Source organism: Larus michahellis, chromosome 5 (genome assembly GCF_964199755.1).
Source record: "Larus michahellis chromosome 5, bLarMic1.1, whole genome shotgun sequence".
Taxonomy (NCBI): domain Eukaryota; kingdom Metazoa; phylum Chordata; class Aves; order Charadriiformes; family Laridae; genus Larus; species Larus michahellis.
The window spans coordinates 47,593,993-47,615,208 of record NC_133900.1 but is presented as its reverse complement, the minus strand read 5'-3'; the positions used below and the strand labels follow the sequence as shown (position 1 = coordinate 47,615,208).

Here is a 21,216-nt window from a genome sequence, read left to right as displayed (position 1 = left end):
GCAAGTCTCACAGTCCAAAAGACTTACTCTTCTCCAGGGGAAGGCCAGGGCTGGCTACTCAGCAGATGACTCAAGGAGACTTGGCAGCAGCCAGCAGCAAGCCCCCTAGAGCAGAGTGATTCATGGGACGTACTGAATTGAACTTGGGTAAAGGAGCCAACGCAACTTGGGGAAAGTGATCTGGAGTTTCTCCTTTGTTTTGCATCATGAAGACGAGTTTGAAGTAGCTTCTGATAAAGCTAGACAGAGACAGGGCTGCAGCACGTGGGTACATGAATAAAATTAGATTGTATTAAAAAAAAAAAAAAAAACACGTCCTTCTCCCCTATCAAGACCTCTCACAACTGTCCTCATCACCGTGGAATTTGAGTGCCTTCCAGAAGAATATTAATCAACATGGCTTTCATTTGTCATGCGGCGGTCATTCACCCTCCCGCAGGGTCTAATTTGGCCTGGAGAATTCATTTATCTGCTGATGTAGGGAGAAAAATATTAATAAAAGTTTGACTTTCAAACCTTGCTTGTGTGAAAGAATTGTGTCTTTTCCATTTACAGCAGTTCAGCTGAATTCCTTCCCCAAGCCTACGACGAACATGTCCAATGACTTCATGCTACACTTTTACACTTTACAGAAGTACAGTTGCCCAGCTGGCCAACTAATAAACGCAGCATAAAGGAAGCAATATATTAAGATCTTCTTTACTGGATTAAAGTTTGATCTGGACTAACGAACAGCCAGTCAGGAAGTATTTTCTTTATTAGGGTATTGTTTCAGGAAGAGTGAATTATAGTGAATTATAAACCAGGATGCTCTCACAAATAAGCGGAAGCCAGTAGCTTACCTGCTTTTGCACAGGGCAAATCTCCTTTTCAGCGTCCTCCTCTTCAAAGTCGCTCAGTTGCATTCTCCTGCAGGCACATCCACTAACAAATTTACCACCGACAAAGGCAGAAGTCCTTCAGGGAAGTAGTCCTCCAGGAGTCAACCACTCTGGACCAGGCATATCAAAACACACACACAGTAACACGACTATGTTCTGTGGGGACCTTTTCTTTTCCAAGGAAGTTCCACACTTCGACTATTTTTTTTTTTTTCCCCACATGATCCTTGCAATTGGTTTCCACGGTGATCTTTCCAGTTACCAGTGATGAGAGAACATGTGCCAAACAGCATCTGCTCAAGCTCCTCACACATTCCCCCATCACTGCCTGATGCGGCAAAGCTCTAACTTGAGACTGGTTCTCCATAGAAGGGACTCCAAAAACATCCATCAAGAACCAAAGGACTTACCATGTTATTATAAAAGGTTCACCAGGATGGAATACAAAAGGTACAACTAGGGAATATTATCACGAAAGAGGAAATGGAAGGTGTTTCTGAAGGGCAAACAAGCCTCTTTTTTTGAACTAAGGAACCTTTCAAAGCATACGGTGGCTTTTTTACACCCCTTTTCTCTGAGGTTTCCTTGCCTTGTCCACCGCACCCCCACATCCTTCACTCTTCCCACTTCAAGTTCAGTTTGTAGACAGCACATCTACAGCCAGTCCGAAGCAAAAGACCAGACATTTTATTTACTTGGTGATGAACAAGGTACAAATGAACAACAGTACTAGATCAAAGCTGCTTTCAGTTTCTGGAGACAGCTCAACAGACAACTGTGCTGCCCCTTCCCAGTTTTTGAGATACCAGCTATGATAACTGGCCTTTTGGTGAGACTCAAACATGCATTTGGCATCTACGCAATAATCATTGTGCAGGGTGGGCATGGCAAAGTCTGATCAAAGCCCATTTCTAATTAGCTGATAACAAAAGCCTGCTCCTGTAGGGTTAAAAAAAAAAAAAAAAATAGTTCTGCCCTCTTTAAACTTCCAAAGACTTGCAGAATTTACCCTAAAAGTCTTTGTATAGCAGTGGATTAAGGAGAGATGACTCCACTCCAGAATCAACACAAGACAAGCACAATTTCCTGAGTTCTTCAAAAAAGTTTTGCGTGTTGGAAGCAATGACTCCAAATGTCAACAGCCTCCTTCCATCAAACTATAAACACTGGATGTTTTGCACCCAGCACAAGCTTTATCTGACCTGATGACAACAAGGAATAGTAGTGGAATGGCTGTAAGTCAGCTTCACTAGTATCCCTCATGAAGAAATCAAGAGAAGGATGGACGATACATCCCTTGTGAAGGAATCGAGAAGGATGGACCATAACGCTGTTAGAGTACAGGGCTGAGGAGGAGACCTGCCTCCTTTAAACCTGGCCACACGGGACCTAATTTTCAGAGGTTCTGAGAAGCTGCAGCTCCTCCCGATTTCATCTGGAATTGCAGGTGCTCAGTCCTCTGGGGAGAAAAGTCAAACAATCTCATACTGTTCCTTGACAAACTTTTTTTTCTTCCCCCTGTGCGCAAAGCAAAGAGAATGTTTGCTTTACAATACTTCATAAACCAGAGGGCAAACTCTTTGTGCAGCTCGAGACCAGGGTAAAACATCCACGCACAATCTTCAGATCACACATTCTGATATATTAAAGTGTGCCCAAACAGAAGTTTTTTTAACAGAAGCAAATACTTCTTCCTTTGCAAAGGCAAAATGCTACAATATTTCCACCAAATGAGGAATTACAGCTACTTGTCGCTAAAGCTCACAAGCTGCAACTCTAACAACTCACAGAATGACAGCGACTGTTAGATTACTTCGGTAGTTAGTGAACATTTTTAAGTGAGGTAAAACATTAAAAAAAAAATTTGCAGCACCTCTTCCTTTGTTTTGAAAGGTTTTACAACGTGTACTACTCTACTTACGGGAAGATGGGTACTCCAACCAGTTGAAATGGACTGCCTGTTCGCAATGTGCTTGATTATTGGCCTCTATGCTTTTGTTAGGGAGCAACACACAGGAACGCTATGGGCATTTAAATAAAAACAACCATCAGCTGTGTTATCTGGCTGTAGGAAGACTTCCAAGTATCCCCTGAGGCATCAGCAGGGCCCTTAAGCACTCTTGTTTTTTCATTGGTTGAAAGCTTAAAAGCATATTTAAGAAGCTAACTGGCTTTAAGTGAGCACTCAATGAGGTAACATCTTGTCAGGACTCCAACACCGCTGAATTTCTTGTCGCAAAGAAAAAGTCTATTCATACATATATCAGGGAATCGCATGAGAAATCCCAGTACCAGCAAGGTTTAGCACCTTCTGCTTCAGCAACGTACAGAGCTGCTTTCTAGCCCCAGAAGAGCAAAAGCAAAGCAGTAACTTGCATCCAAACTGATCCCAAGGACAAGACAGTGGAAGGCACAAATAGGTAAAAACAGATTTTGAAACATGGAAAGGTCTAAAGAGATAAAGCCATTCTCTGAGCTGATTTATCACAGCCATGTGATACTGTATTATTTTTAACCTGCAGTCTTAACTTCAGATTTCTGAGACCAAACAAGATATGGCCTTCCAACATATTAGATCATGGTTTTCTGGTGGCTGGGTTTTTTTCATGCTATTCTGGTAAGAAGAGTACATCCAGAAAAAATATAAATCTTACACCCGCATATATTTTCACACTTGACTCTGGGGTAAGATATAATGGCCGCTTTAACAGCGTGCGGTACCAGCAGCACAGGACACAGTTTGAAAAATACTATGCTAAATCTCTGTCCAGTGTAATTTAGTGTAGGTCTACTGACCTTCAAGGGAATTACATTATTTCCCATCATCTGAAGACTTGATTCGTTATACCCTAGTGTGAACTCCAGGGGTAACTGGCAGAGCTGGACTGTAGCCTCCACTGGATGGCTCAAGCCAAGGGGTGAAACAAGAAGTTCTGTGAAACCCTTAGTGAACACAACAGCTCACAATCTCTGAGTTGTGCCTCACCCTCCATAGAACTGTGTGTACCGTTACAGCCACTCCTTGAACTTAACTGCTATGAACATCTTAAGTACAGAAAATAGGAAACCACTCTTCACACCCACTTACGTTTTCCTCAGGTGTCTTTTCCTGTTTATACATCATATGAACTCTATTGTGATAAGCAAACGAAACTGAGACTTCAGGCTTCTATCACAAAAGAACCACAATCTTCGTATTTCATCTTTTGTCACTGTGGTGCTTGTTAAATGTATAAGCAAGTACCCTGTCAGCATGCAAGCATCTAATGAAGTGAAAGGGACTCTCCCAGGCAAAGCTTAAAAATCCCCAACATCATAAAAAATTTCTGATGCGACTCTCCTGGTTTATACAGAAAGAAAGCAAACCAAGCGAAAGCTCGGTGAAGTTGTGACTCCTCCACTCTTTCAGGCACTAATAACGTCCAGTTTAAACAGCCACTACAGATACCCTGTAAGAGCTTAAGTTCTGTGTTGGGTAAAGTAAGAGGTGATGACGGCCCAATTTCTTCAGATGTTGTCCATACTGACAGCGAAGATACATTTCATATTTGCTGCAACAGTTATTACAAACTGATCTGATGTTATTTATTTAAGGGGGTTTTGCATTACAAAACATTACAAGTGAGTTTTCTACATTCAGATAGGAAATAAAAAAATAAAAAATAATTGTTAAAAACAATTTAAAATAAATATATAAAACTACTGTTCCAATCAGGTAGTTATAAATATATTATGAACCAAGTACTTCCAAACTATGTTTACTTTGGAAGCGTGTTAACACCACTACAAAACCCATCCATTTATTTAAAAACCTGTCATTCATATCAAATTATTGATTCTTAAATACAGCAAGATTATATAAGTACAAAAATTACACAAGTGAATACCACAAAACATACACTGCACGAGTATTTACTGCATTAGTTTTTTCACTTCACAATCTCCTTTATGCTGCACATTTAATAAGCACAATACACCTTCGTTTGAACAGATCTTTATCAGTTCCAAGGCACTTTCCTCCCTAAGACACGGTTGGTGATTTTCTGAAAGATAAAAACAAAGCGAGAGAATGATTATTATTCCTCTAAAAATTAAAAGTGCTAAGCATGAAGATATTGTTAATAAGTTTTCTGAACAGAATATCAAGGGGTAACACAACACTAAGAAATAGCTGTTTACATATTTTAGAACAGCTACAGCAGACTAGTTGTTTCTCACTCATCGGTATAAAAACCACCAGGATGTCCCTGTGTTGGCTGCTGTGGAAATGGTCAGAAACAAGTCTAAGGAGTCAGAATACACCTTGACATGAGCTGACAGACAGTTTCCATCAAGTAACCACCATGATGCATGTCTCGCTCTTCACCTGCTGAATACAAACTTCTGGGCGTCCCGTGTTCTCCAGTTTGCGATACATTTATGAAAGGACACAGGAAAACTAGAAGAGCTACGGAGAAGAGTAACAAGCATAGTGGAAGTTTTTTCTACAATAAACAACTCAATAAATTAGGGCTCTTCGCTACAGTGGGAGGGATAAGCCATGACCGAAGGGGAAGAGATGAAAGCAACCTGAAGCAGGTGAAAAAGGAATGTTATTGGCGGACTCTTCCAAAACTAATCTGGGGAGGCATCATATAAAATAGCTGGAAATAGATTTTAAAGAAACAAAACAAAACCCCCCACAGAATACTTTGTGTGAAAAGTCATGGTCTTGCACAGTTAAACTGTGGAACTCCTCCCCACGGTGCTGCAAACACCAGACGTTTACACTTCACAAAGAAAGTGGACAAATTCATGAAAGAAAAAATGCCACCAATCCAAAAATGGATTGAAAGCCCTTTGGACATAAATTACACCAGACTGGTAGAGCATCTTTGAGAAGTACTGCTAATGCTGGCTCTGTTATGGTATTCTTCTCCAGGCACCTGCTAGTGTGACCCATTCTTATGGCAATGGGCAATCCAGATAATTAAACACCACATTCTGCTAGCTCAGCTGGCAGATCACTCGTGTTTTGAAGCATGGAATACATACTTCACCAAGGACAAGTCCTGCCTGACCAACCTAGGGGCCTTCTATGATGAAGTGACTACATCAGTGGACAAGGGAAGAGCTATAGATGTCATGTATCTGGACTTCTGTAAGGCCTTTGACACAATCCCCCACAACATCCTTATCTCTAAATTTGAGATAGGGATTTGATAAGCGGACTGTCTGGATGATGAGGAGTTGGTTGGATGGTCACATACAGAGGGTAGCAGTGAATGGTTCAATGTCCAGATGGAGAACGGTAAAAACTGGTGTCCCTCAGGAGTCCGTATTGGGACCAGTACTGTTCAATATCTTCATTAATGACGTAGACAGTGGGATCGAGTGCACCCTCAGCAAGTTTGCAGATGACACCAAGCTGAGTGGTGCAGCTGGCATGCCTGAGGGACGGGATACCATCCAGAGGGACCTGGACAAGCTCGAGTAGTGGGCTGTATCAAAACAAGCATGGCTAGCAGGTCAAGGGAGGTGATTCTGCCCCTCTACTCTGCTCTGATGAGACCCCACCTGGAGTACTGCATCCAGCTCTGGAGCCCCCAGCACAGGAAAGACATGGACCTGTTGGAGGTGGTCCAGAGGAGGGCCACAAAAACGATCTGAGGGCTGGAACACCTCTCCTATGAGGACAGGCTGAGAGAGTTGGGGTTGTTCAGCCTGGAGAAGAGAAAGCTCAAGGGAAACCTTATTGCAGGCTTTCAGTACTTAAAGGGGGCTTATAAGAAAAATGGGGACTGTTGCAATAGGACAAGGGGTAATGGTTTTAAACTAAAAGAGGGTAGATTTAGACTAGATACAAGGAAGAAACGTTTTACAATGAGTGTGGCAAATCACTGGACCAGGTTGCCCAGAGAGGTGGTAGATGCCCCATTCCTGGAAACATCCAAGGTCAGGTTGGATGGGGCTCTCAGCAATCTGATCTAGTTGAAGCTGTCCCTGCTCATTGCTGCAGGGCTGGATTAGATGACCTTTGAAGGCCTCTTCCAACCTAAACTATTCTGTGATTCTATGATACATACTACATAGCTTTATAGAAGTATACAATAAAGTAAGAGCTTTGGATACCTCATAGATTACTAACAGCAGCGGGAATGATACAGCCGTTACCTGATGTGACCTTTTGTACCACACAGATGAATGCTACACACAGCTCAGCTCTTTATACGCACAGAGTATGCACTATGTGTGTATACAGTATATACACATACTATATATAGTGTATATACCAACGCAGAATATACTCTGCTTACATACATAAATATAAAAAGCAGCAAAGCTGCTGATGTGAATCTCAGCATGGAATCTGTCCCCAGTACTTTATGAAGCCTCAGAAGGGCTCAAAATGCCTCATACCACAAAACCTATGAAGAGTCCCTACAGCTCACAGGCCCTTTTGCAATCTAATAAGCAAACCCAGTTAGCAATTAGATGCTATCTCCCCTCTTTGCTCCACTTCCAGAAGTGACTACAAAACAAAAAAAAACCCTAACACGTTGCTGACAGGAGGGAAAATGTAGCCAAGGGGATGAAAAACAAACATTAAGCAAAAATTACTGTAAAGCAGCAAGCAAAGTGCAATTCAGTTTCACACCTCTAGAAGCATGTGCTTTTTCCTATAGGGTAGTGACACCTTGTGGCCCCTATCTTCCACAGGCTCTAAAGGACATGTCCCATCTATAAATGAAATGGTGTTTAGTGTTCCTGAATGCTACTATCGTTTTTAATTTTAAGGGGTAGAGGGAAGAACATAAATTAATAACTTTGCTACCCGCTTTAGCCTTTTAAGCTTTAAGGTCTCTCCCATGCTCCCTATTTACAAAAATTACCAACTACTATGTCTAATGGAAAAGCCTTGGTAATAGGACAAATTTGTATCCGATAAACTCATAAAATTAATTTTCACTTCACTGGGGTTCAAAGAATTCTGATTTATACTGTCATCAGACCAGAAATCTGTCTCGATTAAACAGTTTTCAAAATTAAAGGGCACACACCATTCCCTTATCTGACTGGTATAATTTTATGCTCTATTTGAAATTAAAAGTACAAAAGCAAAGGGATACTGGGACAGAACATCAGCCCAGACTCATGCGCATCTGTGATAAAAATAACTTTGCTATCTTAATAAAGATAAGTATTTAACAATTCAAAAAATTAAGAATGCCTGGAAACCCTCAGTTGATTTCAAGCACTGGAATTTTGATAAGTTTCCAGTTATATATGAGTCCATACTGTTTCCTCACAAGGATCCCATCCTCACTCGATGCTAACAAAACTGTTATTTCATTCTCTCCTCACCTTCCACTGCAGCACATAAATGCCTTAAAACAAGCACTGACAGCCCTTACTTCCCAGGTGTCCTGTATTAATATTTTCACTTGTACTTTACAAAATGTAAGCAAATTTTGTCTATATATATTCACTAATTTGGAGACTTATTTTGAGCCAAATAAACTCAGTTTCATCTCATTGCTCAACCTGGACACTAAGATCATTATTCTTGGTTCCCTACAGCTAATGAGGAGACACACACTGCCTGCAGAGAGCAGTGTGTCCCACATAGTAGCTGTCATTGCTCATACTGGAACATACAATTTTGTTTGTTTTCTACTCACAATACATTACTAAGAAGCTGGTGTTCATTTTAATTCAGAAGCATTGTCCCAGAAATTACATCAATATGCAGCTATAGCTAACATATCTTTAAATTCTGATGTGAGGATGCTTCATCAAACAACACTTGTCCATGTTCATGTACATACAGATATGAGTGTGTATACATGTTTAATTCATTGCTTCCTTTCCCAAATTTTAATCACCCTTAACCTGTGAGCCCTCAACGCCCTGTAGAAGTGGTATGCACACTGTACTGCCAGATAATCCCATCCTCAGAGCCAGCTGTACTGCTTTTAGTGAGGTGTATGCCTAGTTTTACTTTTACATGTCTACTCCTTTGGTGTCAGTGACAGAAATAGAAGCAACCAGTGTCCCAGCACCATATTACCTCATGGCTGAAATGTAATAAACTTAGGCTATAAGCACACTTCACTATTACAATAAAGTGTTCAGGCACAGGTGCTGGGAGAAAGTAAGTGCTCAGACTCTCCTTCACTAAGCAAACTGGCCTGGCAGTTTCAGACATCCCCACTTGCCCAGCTGTTTCCTTAGTGCTCCTCTGCCAGGTATTAACATTTGCACAGCAGAAAGTCAGACAAGAAAATATAAGCATAAGCCTCAGACATTCCAGAACAGGATGCCTCAGCAGACACTTTCACCAACAGTTTAACCTACTAAGCTGCACTCTGGAGTGGTTGGGGCATGAGTACATGCTTTCCGCATCAAGATGTCCAGTGGCAGCCAGTCAAAGTACAAAAAATGAAGGACAAAGAAGTTTCATTAGGGACAGGTCATGCCACTAAGCACTGACCTGGGAGTCAGAGAATACGAGTACTATGCCTGGCTCCACCATTAACCCACACAAACTCGAGCAGGGCACTTGACTGTTTGCCTCCCTCTCCTTTCCCGAGCTTTGTCTGGATACATGCCAAACAGTCTTGGAAGGAACTGTCCCCTGCTAGGTTTGTGTAAGGCACAACAAGACTCCTCTAGGTGACTGCAATTAAAATAAGAGTCAGATCTATTCCAGAGTATTGATCTGCTGTTCTACATCAGCAGTTCACAAACTTTTCACTATGAGAGATACAGTGCTACAGATCATTTAAATTATATAACCCTACATTACATACGTTTTTCATCTAGCTTTTGTACCAGCCATCTTCTCCTAATACTCTATGTCATCTTTGGAGTCATTCCACAAAATCTGTGGCTCTTTTTTTCATGCATAATCAGATCCCCTTAGAAACTGATGCTCTCAGCAACATATTAACCAAATTCTAAACAAACCATTCACTGTATTTACAGCTACTCACTACAGCTATTCTGCATCATCAAGGAAGACAAAAAGATTACAATATTGACTGCAATGAATCATCATCCCTCTTCCAATCAAAACCACATTTATATACAAAACTTCTGATCTGATCTTCTCTCTGCTTCCACCTGACAATCCTACTTCAAGTCAACAACTGCCAGCATTCGTTAACTCTTAAGACCTTACTGTACCGGCATCTGAGATTGTCAGACCAGTGAAAAAAATATGTCCTGAATATACCCTGCAAAAGCATATAATCAAATTCAAGTAATTCTAGTGTTAAGTACCTACAATCAGATTAGGAAGGTATTCTGAATAATGCATTGCGTTATGAACCCTGACTTTTAAAATCCAATTACTGCTGTTCCCAACAAATAGCTAAACTCATTATTCCAGCTCTGGTAGGACAACTTAGCCAGGAAAGAGTTGCAATGCTAAAACTGAAGTGCAACCTTAAGACCCAGAGGGGAAAAAAAAAAAAAAGAGAGAGTTTTAATTTTTAATGCATGTCCTTAAACCACTGAGGCTTATAATGCAGTTTATTGCCTGCTGCCAGAGTTCTCTGGAAGGCTACGTGTTATGGCATGCAGGTTAGTTAAAGTGGGAGAAGGTAAGTCAGGTTAGAACCTCAGTGTTTGCATTACAAACTGCTGTTTCTCATCTTTCAGTTCTTATTAAGTCTTAAGAGAAAGCTTAAGCATATGGATGCCTAGAACAGCTCAAAAAATGCTACACTGGTCAGTTTTGGAGATGCACTTTTCAGGGGGGACAAATGGGCCTCCTCTGTTTTATCAGGACATTTGTCACATCATTGTGATACTGCTCGTTACACAGAAATACTAGATAATTAGATGTGTGCACACAGGAGGGCATAAGGACAGAAGATTCTCTTCTTTGTTACATATCGTGCTTAACCCAGGCGAGTCTCTAGCACAGGGTTCTTCAATCTTTCTATCATGAATTAAACCCGTGCTTTGTGTGTGTCTGTTAAACACATGTTGCACAACTTGGGACTGCCAGGGAGAAGAGTACAAGCAGCAGTTCTCAGCTGGGACAGAAGCAGCTCCCTGCAGGTATCTCACTGCTTCATGGCAGAATGAGCCAGGATTCAGCACAGTCTTAGAGCAGCCCAGCAAAATGGGCCCCACTGCTTCCTTTTTCTGCTCACCAAAATCCTGGAGTCCTCACCCCACGTTTGCTCTCCTGCTGGTTTTGTGGTGAGGTCCCAGCACAGAAACTGGTCTTGAACTGCTGGACAAGTGTTTGTGGTTCAAAGTTAGTCATACCCATGCTTAGGGATACTGGTTTATTCTACAGCTTGCCAGACAGAGGAGATCCAAGGCTGATCAGTGCCAGTGCGGTAAGACCACACTATCAGCTGAACAAACACGTAACGATGAAATCCACAGCCCCCAAAGTTAACAAGTTACCACCAGTACTGACAGTTCTCCACTAAGTAAAATTAAGAATGACGACTCCAGGCTTTGTTAACCATGGTTGCAAAGATAGCTGTGAATTGTGTAAGCCAAATACATCTACAGCAAGGGTACTTGAGAGCAAAACCAGCAGCCTCCAGTTCAAAGAGCCTGTCCATGAAATACCATCTTTAACTAAGCTCCGTGATCCCTCTATTCTGCCCTCAAGACTCTGCACAAGACCTTTTGGGTGTATTTTAATGAGGACCATGCTTCCTTGTCTTTTTTCCATAGGTCACGTGTAGGTACTGGAAGAATTTTAAGTTAGGTAAGAGGATTTTTTGTTTCAAATTTTAAGTTTGACTGCTTTGACCCTGATTAAATGCTGATATATCCTAGAAGTTGCAAAATAATACCAGAGAATAAAAAATTTAGTAAATATTACCATAATGCTTTTGATCTCAAGAAAAAAAATTCTAAAATGTTCCAGTATAAATACTTGACCAGAACACATACCGTTTTGTAAAGCTGTGCTTTCAGGCGATATGAGTTGTATTCCATTTTTCTCTTCTCTTCCTCTCGCTTCTTCTGCACTTCTGGAAGCTGCTCATAGATCCTTAAGTGTAAATACAAAAAGTCAAAAATAGTGACTTGGAAGGAAGTTATTGATATTAAAAAAACCCACATCCTCTGTTTTATGTTCACATTCTGTTAAAGGCTACTAGCCAACCACATCATAGAAAAATTTATTTGGGGGTTTACTAGTGTCACACACGGAAAATGTGGAATACATAGCAGTTGTGATACCGGAAATTCCCACATGCCATAATGTCTTTCTCTTACAAGCAGCACCTCCTAAAAGCAATATTTATAACATTAAAATGACCATAGAGCTGCTATGATTACCCAGCTGCAAAAGGTAGAGCTTCAATATCTTCAGTACAGAATAGCCCCACTGCTTCTCTGTGCTGGTTATGCTGATTCCGAGTAACACGTTTATCCATTGATAGCAACACCTTTATCACAAGAATAACCTGATTTAAGCTATTTAGGCATCTTTTCAAAATTTCAGTATTTTCCGCATTCAACAGTGTCACCCTGTTTAGGCAAATGCTTTGTCTTCTCCAGTGCTGAACTCCTCCCATACCAGAACCAAACAGCAAGGGATACTTTCAACCGAATAGAAGGTGACTGGTGCTCAGTACAGACTCAGTGCACTATTCTAGTCTGTCTTACATGCTACCATCTAAAGGAGGGGCCTGACATCTAGGATGGCAGTGTATTACTCACACTGCCTTCCCCACATCTTCCTTTAAGATCATTAAGGAAGAAATATGCAGCTTCAAAAACACTGAGGTTTATGGGAGGTGGAAATTAATGATGTTCAAAAATTTCAGTCATGTAATACTTAAAGCAAAAGAGATCTTGCTCCTTTCTTAACATGCTGATTTGATAATCAGCAAAGAGAAAGCAAACAAACAAACTCATTACAGATACAATACACTCTTTTAGAGACTGTTTCATTCTTAAGTCAATATCATATCTTTGCATAATTACTGTTGGCACTTTCAATATTTTTAAAGACATCTATGCCTTCAACTCATGTTATCTGAAAGTACTACAACACACTCCATTTTGAACATTGCAAATCAATGCAGCCCACCAGCCGGGGGGGGGGCATCTTTGACAGTTCTCTTGGTACTAATTCCAGCAGGAAAACAAGTAATACTTCAGATTGGCAAGAGAAGTGATGGAGGCAAATGTCTATCAGTTTGCACCCATTTGCTATTTAGTCAGTGCAAGTTAGGTGTCACTTGCATATTTCAAAGGAGAGAAAGATGAGAAGTTAGCTGGAAAACAAAGTAATAGGAAGCTGTACGATAATGAGTAAGTAAGTAGGCAGAACCAAGAAAGCAAGGACCAAATACAAATCTCTGTACTGAATATTATCTCCTGTCTAATTCACCAGCATCAGCTAGGGAGAGCCATATACATTTGTAGCTTCTACTGTCCCCCAAGCAAATGTGTCTACCAGTCCATCAGACGTCACAGTGGAACTGATGAGCAAGCAAATACACATCCAACACCAAAAAAAAGTAGTAAAAAAAAATTGGCAACTGCACTTCTTTCAGTAACCTACCTTCCTGTGTATCCCTATTTTTCTACTCTGCAGCTGCTCTTAGGAGATCATCTTTTCTAAAAATGTCACTACGCATATTACCACTACAGAAAAGAGGAAATAATTCACCTCTTGATGTTTATTTTATTCCTCTCATGCTTTGCTGGAAGGCAGCAGAGGATGCTAGGTCCGTGCATGTGCCACTGGATGGGGGCAGGGATACCACCAAGATTTGGGGTTTTGCTTTGATACCATCTCACCACTCTCTAAAGCCTTTTGACATTCTAGGGCTCCCCTCAACAAAAGATCAAGATTTACCCTTCACAAATCATCCCACCCTAAAGATGTTTAGAACATGAAGTGAGCAATGCAGAATTGCAGGGTAAATTCCTTGAAAATTGTTTTCATTACCTCTAGCTAACTCACCATGAGAAATTCCATTTATATCCTCGGAGAAAAAGAAAAAGCTTCTGCACTCATTATAGGTGTGGATTTCAAAAGAATGGTACAGAATAAATTACTTCTCAGCTCCAACTGAGAGCTGCAGTATGAAAGCAGCAAGAATAAAAAGAAGTCACCAAGTGTGACTGCCCAGATCAGTCTCCACAGAAGTCGTGTTGACTTTGGTTACTAGGAAATCAGAGTTTCTGAAAATACATGAGTTCAGATACATCAACCTCAGCATCCAAGTGACCCGAACCCTCTACTCCAGCTAAAACACGTGGAGATGCTTTCCTTGGGGAACTGACATATTTACCCTATGTACCACTTCTGCCACCTGTCTATTAATGCTCTAAAAATACTCCCAAATGCCAAAAGCTATTGAAATAAAACATTCTTTTTGAACTCTCCCAGCACATATATCAAGGGGTTTCTTCTGTATATTGCATATTCCAGTAGATATTTTGTGGAATCACAGTGTGACTTAGGCTGGCAAGGACCTCCAGAGGTCACCTAGTCCAACCTTTTGCTTGAAGCAGGGCTCACTTCAAGGCTAGATCAGGTTGCGCAGGCTTCATCCTGTCAACTTGTGACTACTTCCAACAATGGAGATTCAACCACCTTTGCGGGTCCCGGTCCAGCCCTTCACCATCCTCTTCATAAAAAAAGTGATTTCCTTGTCTCCAGTTAGAATTTCTCCTTACTGTAACATCACCACTGCTGCTTGTCCTGTCACTGTGCACCTCCAAGAAGAGTCTTCCTCTTTCTTTCTCTAAGCCCTCCTTCTGGCAGGGAAGCACCACTGCCAGATCCTCACCTTCAGCCTCCTCCTCCTCAGGCCAAACAAACCCAGCCTCTGCAGCTTCTCCTCATGCAGCACATGCTCCAGTCTCCTGAGTGTCTTGGTGGCCTCCACCAGAGGCAGGCCTCTCTCTTGTAGTGACAGCTCAGAACAGGAGAGAGGTTCCAGCTGTGGCCCCATCAGTGCCAAGCAGAGGTAATACCCACTTCCCTGCAGTGAGTAGCTGGCCTTCATCCCTGCAAGAGCATACTGACAACTCGTGTTCAATCTGCTGTTCACCAGCTGTCAGGCCCCCAAGACCATTTCCAGAAGGGCCACTCCCCGGACAATCTGTCCTCAGACACTGCCAAGTGGGGTGTCCTTGGCAGGAGGGGGGTGTGTTTGTCCCAAGGAGAGACTTTGTATTTATCATTGTTGAACTTCATGAGATTGCTCTTGGCCCTTTCCCCCAGCCTGCAGAGATCTCTAGAAACTGCAGACCTACTCTCCAGCATACTGACTGGTCCTCCCAGTTTGGTGTCACCTGTAAATCCATTGAGATGCTCTCCATCCCATTGCGACTACCCATTAAGATGCTGTGAAACAGTCCCGGCCCACAGCATTGCCCTTTTCACATAGCACAAACCCTTCCCTCAATATAGCATGTACATTCCAAAACTTCAATGCAACAAAGCACTTACATATATGCTGAAATCCCAACTACTTAAATATCCTTTGCCTCAGAGTATACTCTTGATCTTTGTTTTGACTCTGAAATAACTTACAGTATCATTGTATTTTTATGTAATTTTACAGGTTATCAGACATGACTTCATGAGTCTTATTTAAATATTTATGCTGTTTCTCAACTAGTACTCTTCCAAACCACCTCCCCTTGACCCCACTACCATTTCAGAATACAGCTGCAATAGACTCCATTTTTTTATTACATCTTCACATGCTCTCTCTGTAGCACAGGCATTCAAAATGTTTACTACACTGCTAGTGTGCACTTTATATATGAATTACTTGAATCAAAAATAAGGCAAAATCTATCATAAGGTGGTTTTCATCAAGGGTAAAAGCTTCCATATTCCTTTGAGAGTAGTTATTTCTTATATTAAGCTACTTTCATTTGGTGAAACAATGCCTTACTTCCCACACCAGTTACCTAGTTTGTTAATGTTTAAAACGATACAGACACTCCAGTGGCCCAAACCCTACATTTCTGCTTCTTTTGGGATCCAGTACTTGCACAGTCTGATGTAGTGCCTGGACGGCAGATACCGCAGCAGAACACTCAGATTTAGTTACAGAAATAATTTTTTAAAAATGATCTTGTTTCTTGGATTTCTTATATAGGTGCTTTCTCCCTCTGATAAGGTGCCTGCATCTTGCACTGAAAAAGCTGAATTCTTTGACTGCAGATACAATTCATTCGTTTTTCCTACCCATTTACTCAGGTCACTTATCTACCTGAAACAAGATTTTCTTAACCTTACCGTTTAGATCTTTGAACCATTTCACTCTTTGGAATTGTTCTTCTCTTTTCTCTAATCAGAAAACCTAAATGGAAAATTTTGAGATAAGAGAATGAAAAGTCTACTTCTCACAAAGAATATTACTGCAGTGAGTCCTTTTTAAGTTATGGATTCTTATACACAATAACGTTAAATAATTGTAATGTTTTTATTGAAAATACACCCTTAAGTATAATGTGGAAAATCATTAATTCCTATAGAACATAAAAAGCAGAACCATGAAGGTACCTCTGTCAGACAGCATGTGACTTGCATTCCTGTAGCCCTTTCTCTTCTCCGGAGGATTAAATAGCTCTTCTCGTTCGGACTGCAGTACGCTCTGTACCCTCCTTTCCTCCATTACAAGCTTCAGATGCTTCACACGCTCTCTAGAGCGGGAGATGAAATCAGGGCGATGCACCGCAAGAGCCTCCTGAAATGGGATGACACAAAGCAAAGTGTGAAGTGGCCAGACTGTCTCCCGAGGGCTGGAAGGGAATAATCAAGATATCTAACACCATTACCGAAGCATGGGAAAAAAAAAATCCCAAAGTAGTATTTGGTATCACATACAAAATGTTGTAGCCTTAATGCTGGGTAGATACTCAGAGATCTTGTTTAACAAGCTATATGTCAACAAATAGAAGACTAACTGGCCAAAAAGAAAGAAAAAAAAAAAAAAAGCTAAAATAATTAGCAAAAGGGACACAAATCTTTTCTCAAAAAAAGCATAGCAAAGTCCACAAAGTTGAGCCCATAGAAGATTCTGTAACTTATTACAGCCTCCTGTGGTATAAATCGGGGGGCACATCAACATTAGCAATTCATTTTGGATCAGAAGTGGAATTTTAAAAGCGATCTCCTACTACCTCTGGTTTGCCACACTTCAATTTCCATCACAGAGCAGTCTCTGAGAACATGAGCAGATGCAACTGAACTTAAAGAAACTTCTGAAGTGCACCTAAATTAGCACCTCCTAATTTGGATTTCACTTGCTGTGGACAAACTTTTTCAAAAATATTTCTGTACATTACCATCTGTATTTTTCCACAGATATTGAGTGATCACACTTGATCTGAAGTGTACACCATGTACGCATGTGTATGTATATACACACACATACAGTGTTAGCACTATATGAATTAAAGGTCATTTAATCACTTACTATGTACATCACAGAGTATTATTTTTACATGGAAGCAAGTATGACTTGACATTATGTCAGCTACTTCCTCTCTAGTTCCTAAAGAAAAATTATTTAAGCCCTAAAATATTAGGTCAATTCAAACAGATTAGCATATTGTGGAAAGCCAGATTAACATAACCAAACAGGACTAAGAAATTCATTGGTTTTCTTGGTTTTGCTATTTATTTATTTTTTAACTTTTTTGTTAAGTAGGAGTGGTCTGTAACATGTTGACTTCCACTGATTATAAAGGTGAAATAACAAAAGAAAAAAATAAAACAAAACAAAAAAAGGAAGAAAATGTGTTCCCACAAGATTCAGCATTACTCCCGAAATCCTACTGAGATCCCAGCAGCCTTATAGCACAGAGTCCCTTTACCTGTAGCGTAAGCTTCACAAACGGTCGTAAGGACCTGTTCTCAGCATCTCTTTCCAGAACTGCTGGCTGAATCACGTTGCTGTGCTGCTGCTCTTGCCAGTTCTTCTCTCGGAGAGGCTCTCTCCAAGGCTTTGTGCTGGTCAACGGTTCAAACCAAGAGGGACCAGGACCAGAAAAGGAATTGGAATGGTTTTCCTTCCTAGATTCAGATTTCAAGTCTTCTGCTTGGACAAACCATGACATTCCTGTTAAAACGGCCACAAAAGATAATTAAGATATGTAGACAACACACGTGCCTATTTTCCATCTATGTCTCACAGCCTTACCTAAACACAATCAGTGGCCTAACACTGCAATAAATACTCACTTCAGTTTAATAAGATGGGACTCCATAGCAGACACCTTTGGCAGTTTCAAAATAATTCCTTTGCCAAGTGTCAAAAAAACAGCAAATCTTTATCAAACCACACTTTTAAAAAGGCACAAAATAACTTAGTTTGCAAGTTTCTCTCTCTATAGAAAGAATACTTATCAGCAATTACACATTTTTAAGGAACCTCTGTGCTGTTCTAAGCCCTATATTTTTTAATAGATGTTTTTGAAGATCAAATGATTTACATCTTCTAAATTTTAAATATGTATACAAGAATTAGATTAGTCACAGTTTACATACATAAAGGGATTCGAATACATCACCTAGTACTGCGAACAGATATTCTAAATTTTCTAAATTAAACCAGTATGAGAGAGAATGATTTGTCCCTACAACAACAATGATGCCTAAGGAAAACATTTTTAAACATTTGATCACGATATTATGAAGACTGACAGGAAATTTGGAAAAAAAACAAACAAAACAAAGCACAACTCAAAATAAACCATCAGTCAAGAGGCTACACCATCAGCCCAAAAATGCAACTTTAGCTAAAAGAGGGAGACAAGTCTAGTTCTTCTGGTACCACAATCTTCCCTCAAGCATTCCCAAAGAAATACTTGTTCTTTGAAGCCTCAGTACATGAAACAGTAAATACAGTTTACGGTGACCAGTTACACAGAGCTTAACAGAACCTTTTATACCTTGAAAAATCAAAATTAAGTGTCTATGTGATTCCCATCTCATTCATCTTTTCTTGTATTATTCCTTGCTTTCTACTTACTACCTTTGCTGTCTAGGTTGCTTGGTTGAAAATGCCATCATAATAGAACGCTAGAAAGCTCACTTGACATAGTGTTTTTGTTTAAAATTCACTGATTAAAAACAGAATAAGAACTGACTGTACTAGTGTATTACTCTGCGTCCTAGCAAATCCTCCTCACATATTTTGCTAGTTGCTGTTGAGACATAGAGCTTTTCTGGTCCACAGAGAAAGTGTATTTTGGACTGACCTTGTGGTAAATGCAGCCTGTTCCTTTTCGCCCTTTTCTCCACAGAAAAATTGCCTGGCTGTCCCTTCTGCTTATCCTTGCTTCCTGCTGCCTGATGATCTGTGACCGTGCCATCTGACTCTCCAAAAATACCATCAACACAATGCCAGGGTTCCTGGGGCCACTGATTTGGCTGACTAGATCTTGGGGTAGGAAAAGTCACACCAACATCTCGAGTGTTTTTCTTAGTTGCGCTGTTCACAATCTCCAAGTCTCCTGTAGTTGAAAACAAAGCAGTAACATCTTATTCCAGAGCAGCTGGAAGTACTTCAACATCAGCACGTGTGACATGCGTAGTTCAGGGGGTAACCCTCAATTTTAACTTCGAAGGTGAAGGATCACTTTCTTTACTCCCATCTTCCAAAAGGAAAATCTTTTATATTCCCACTTCCAATTCAAGGAGGGTTTACAGTGACTCAAAATTGTTACTATACAATAATCTGAGTAAAATTCAAGTGGTGTAAAGCAAGCACCCCAAGCAAAGCAAGCATATATACATATGGGGATGGGAACTAAACTTGAACCAGCTATGCCCCTTGATGGGGACCTGAGTTGACTATGTAAAGAGTCAACTTCAAATCTGCTGCTGAAAGACACAACGGCAGGTCAGCATACAGCTTTACCTTTTGGACAATGGAACCGCACGTTTTTCTAGACCTGTTAGCTTACGCAGTGCATCCCATACAAAATAATGTTTTAGCTATAGAGGACTGGTTTGCTCACAGCACTACAAATATTTAACAGAAACATATAAAGTGGAAGATGTCAACTAACATTCAAAAAGTCATAACATGATCTTGAAAACAAGCCATGAAAATACTTTTGTGATTCAATCCACTTGCACACTGAAAAAAAAAACAGGAATAAATAAATAATTGATATGTCTGATGAATAAAACAAAGCCATTACTTAATCTTATAATGGCAACTTGGCGTGTAAATGACAGCAATGAAGAAACTGATAATTGCCACCAGAAAAACCCAAATGCAGAACTGCACTAGTCCAGGATCAGCTTATGTTTTAAATAGAATATAACATCCTAAATATTACCAAGAAGAATATGAAACACTGCAGTTGCCTTCTGAAACAGCATATGCCTACAAAATGTATTCTGCAAGTAACAGATGTCTTGCGGAGAAAAAAATATATAAAAAATACCATTAGTCCACCTTTATTATTGAAATAGATCAGAAGCTTAAGTTAATAAACTTGTAAGTAAGTGATAAAACTGGGTACTACTCAAGCAGACCAAGAAAGGAAATGAAATGGCTCATTTTAATTAGAACATAACATCTTTCTCTAAAAGCATTCAAAGTGAATTTGAAGAACGTTGCGTGTACATACCCATCACCAGAAACACACAACAGACTTTGGAGAAGTTTCCAAAGAGATGAAAGGCAGAAGCAAACACAGACAAATCTGGAATTCAACAGCTCACCTGCTTGGATACCTTTGTTTAGCATACGTGTCCGTCGCTTGTTACTAAGAGCAGAGCTTGGTCCCCAAGAACTGCTGCTTGCAGAAGCTGAATCCAATGAAAGGGAGATTGCCTTCTAGGGAAAAAAAAAAAAAAAAAAAAAAAAACACCAAGAAAGGCAACAGAAATTCCTGAAATACTAAGCAAAATGAACAGAAAGTAGGTTTTAAACAGCAAAAAAAGTTATAGCCATCACTCTTTACTTGTACCTTGATTCTATTATTATTTAGATATTTATCACAGGCTGATCAGTGTCTCTTATTGCTGTGCCACACAACAGTCAGCCTTGACTTTATCCTCATGCCCCAATGCACTTTCTGCACCCTGTTCTAGTGAGAAGAGTGTGCGGTTTTTGGAGGCAAGAGCCTGTCTGTGATCAGATTCTGTACAGTGATGAGCATCCTCCAATTCGTTTGTCCAAAGTTCCTGAGACGATGTGGCCTGCCAAGACAGACTTATAATAACCCTTTGCTGTGGGGCAAGATCATCTGTTAGCTGTACTTTCACGAAAGACCGCAAAGTCTGTGAAATATTTCTGCTTTGGAAAGAGGAAGAATAAACATCTAAACCGAATCCTACATTCCTACCCAAAAGCCTTTAAAAGGTTGCTGCATT

The 21,216-nt window shown here is 40.4% G+C and overlaps 1 protein-coding gene across 5 annotated transcripts in view; it reads right to left on the bottom strand.

The window, feature by feature from the left end:
• Window positions 1-4,432: 4,432 nt before the first annotated feature.
• The window catches only part of ALMS1 (ALMS1 centrosome and basal body associated protein), a 77,317-nt gene continuing 60,533 nt past the window's right edge, over window positions 4,433-21,216 (bottom strand). For all 5 annotated transcript variants that reach the window (XM_074587187.1, XM_074587188.1, XM_074587190.1 and 2 more), the window contains 7 exons: window positions 20,563-20,677; window positions 19,086-19,340; window positions 17,700-17,944; window positions 16,384-16,567; window positions 16,117-16,180; window positions 11,790-11,889; window positions 4,433-4,924 (listed from right to left, as the gene is read on the bottom strand). In XM_074587187.1, coding sequence (XP_074443288.1) covers window positions 4,880-4,924; window positions 11,790-11,889; window positions 16,117-16,180; window positions 16,384-16,567; window positions 17,700-17,944; window positions 19,086-19,340; window positions 20,563-20,677 — 1,008 coding nt within the window. In that variant the 3' untranslated portion in view covers window positions 4,433-4,879. The remainder of the gene's footprint in view (window positions 4,925-11,789; window positions 11,890-16,116; window positions 16,181-16,383; window positions 16,568-17,699; window positions 17,945-19,085; window positions 19,341-20,562; window positions 20,678-21,216) is intronic.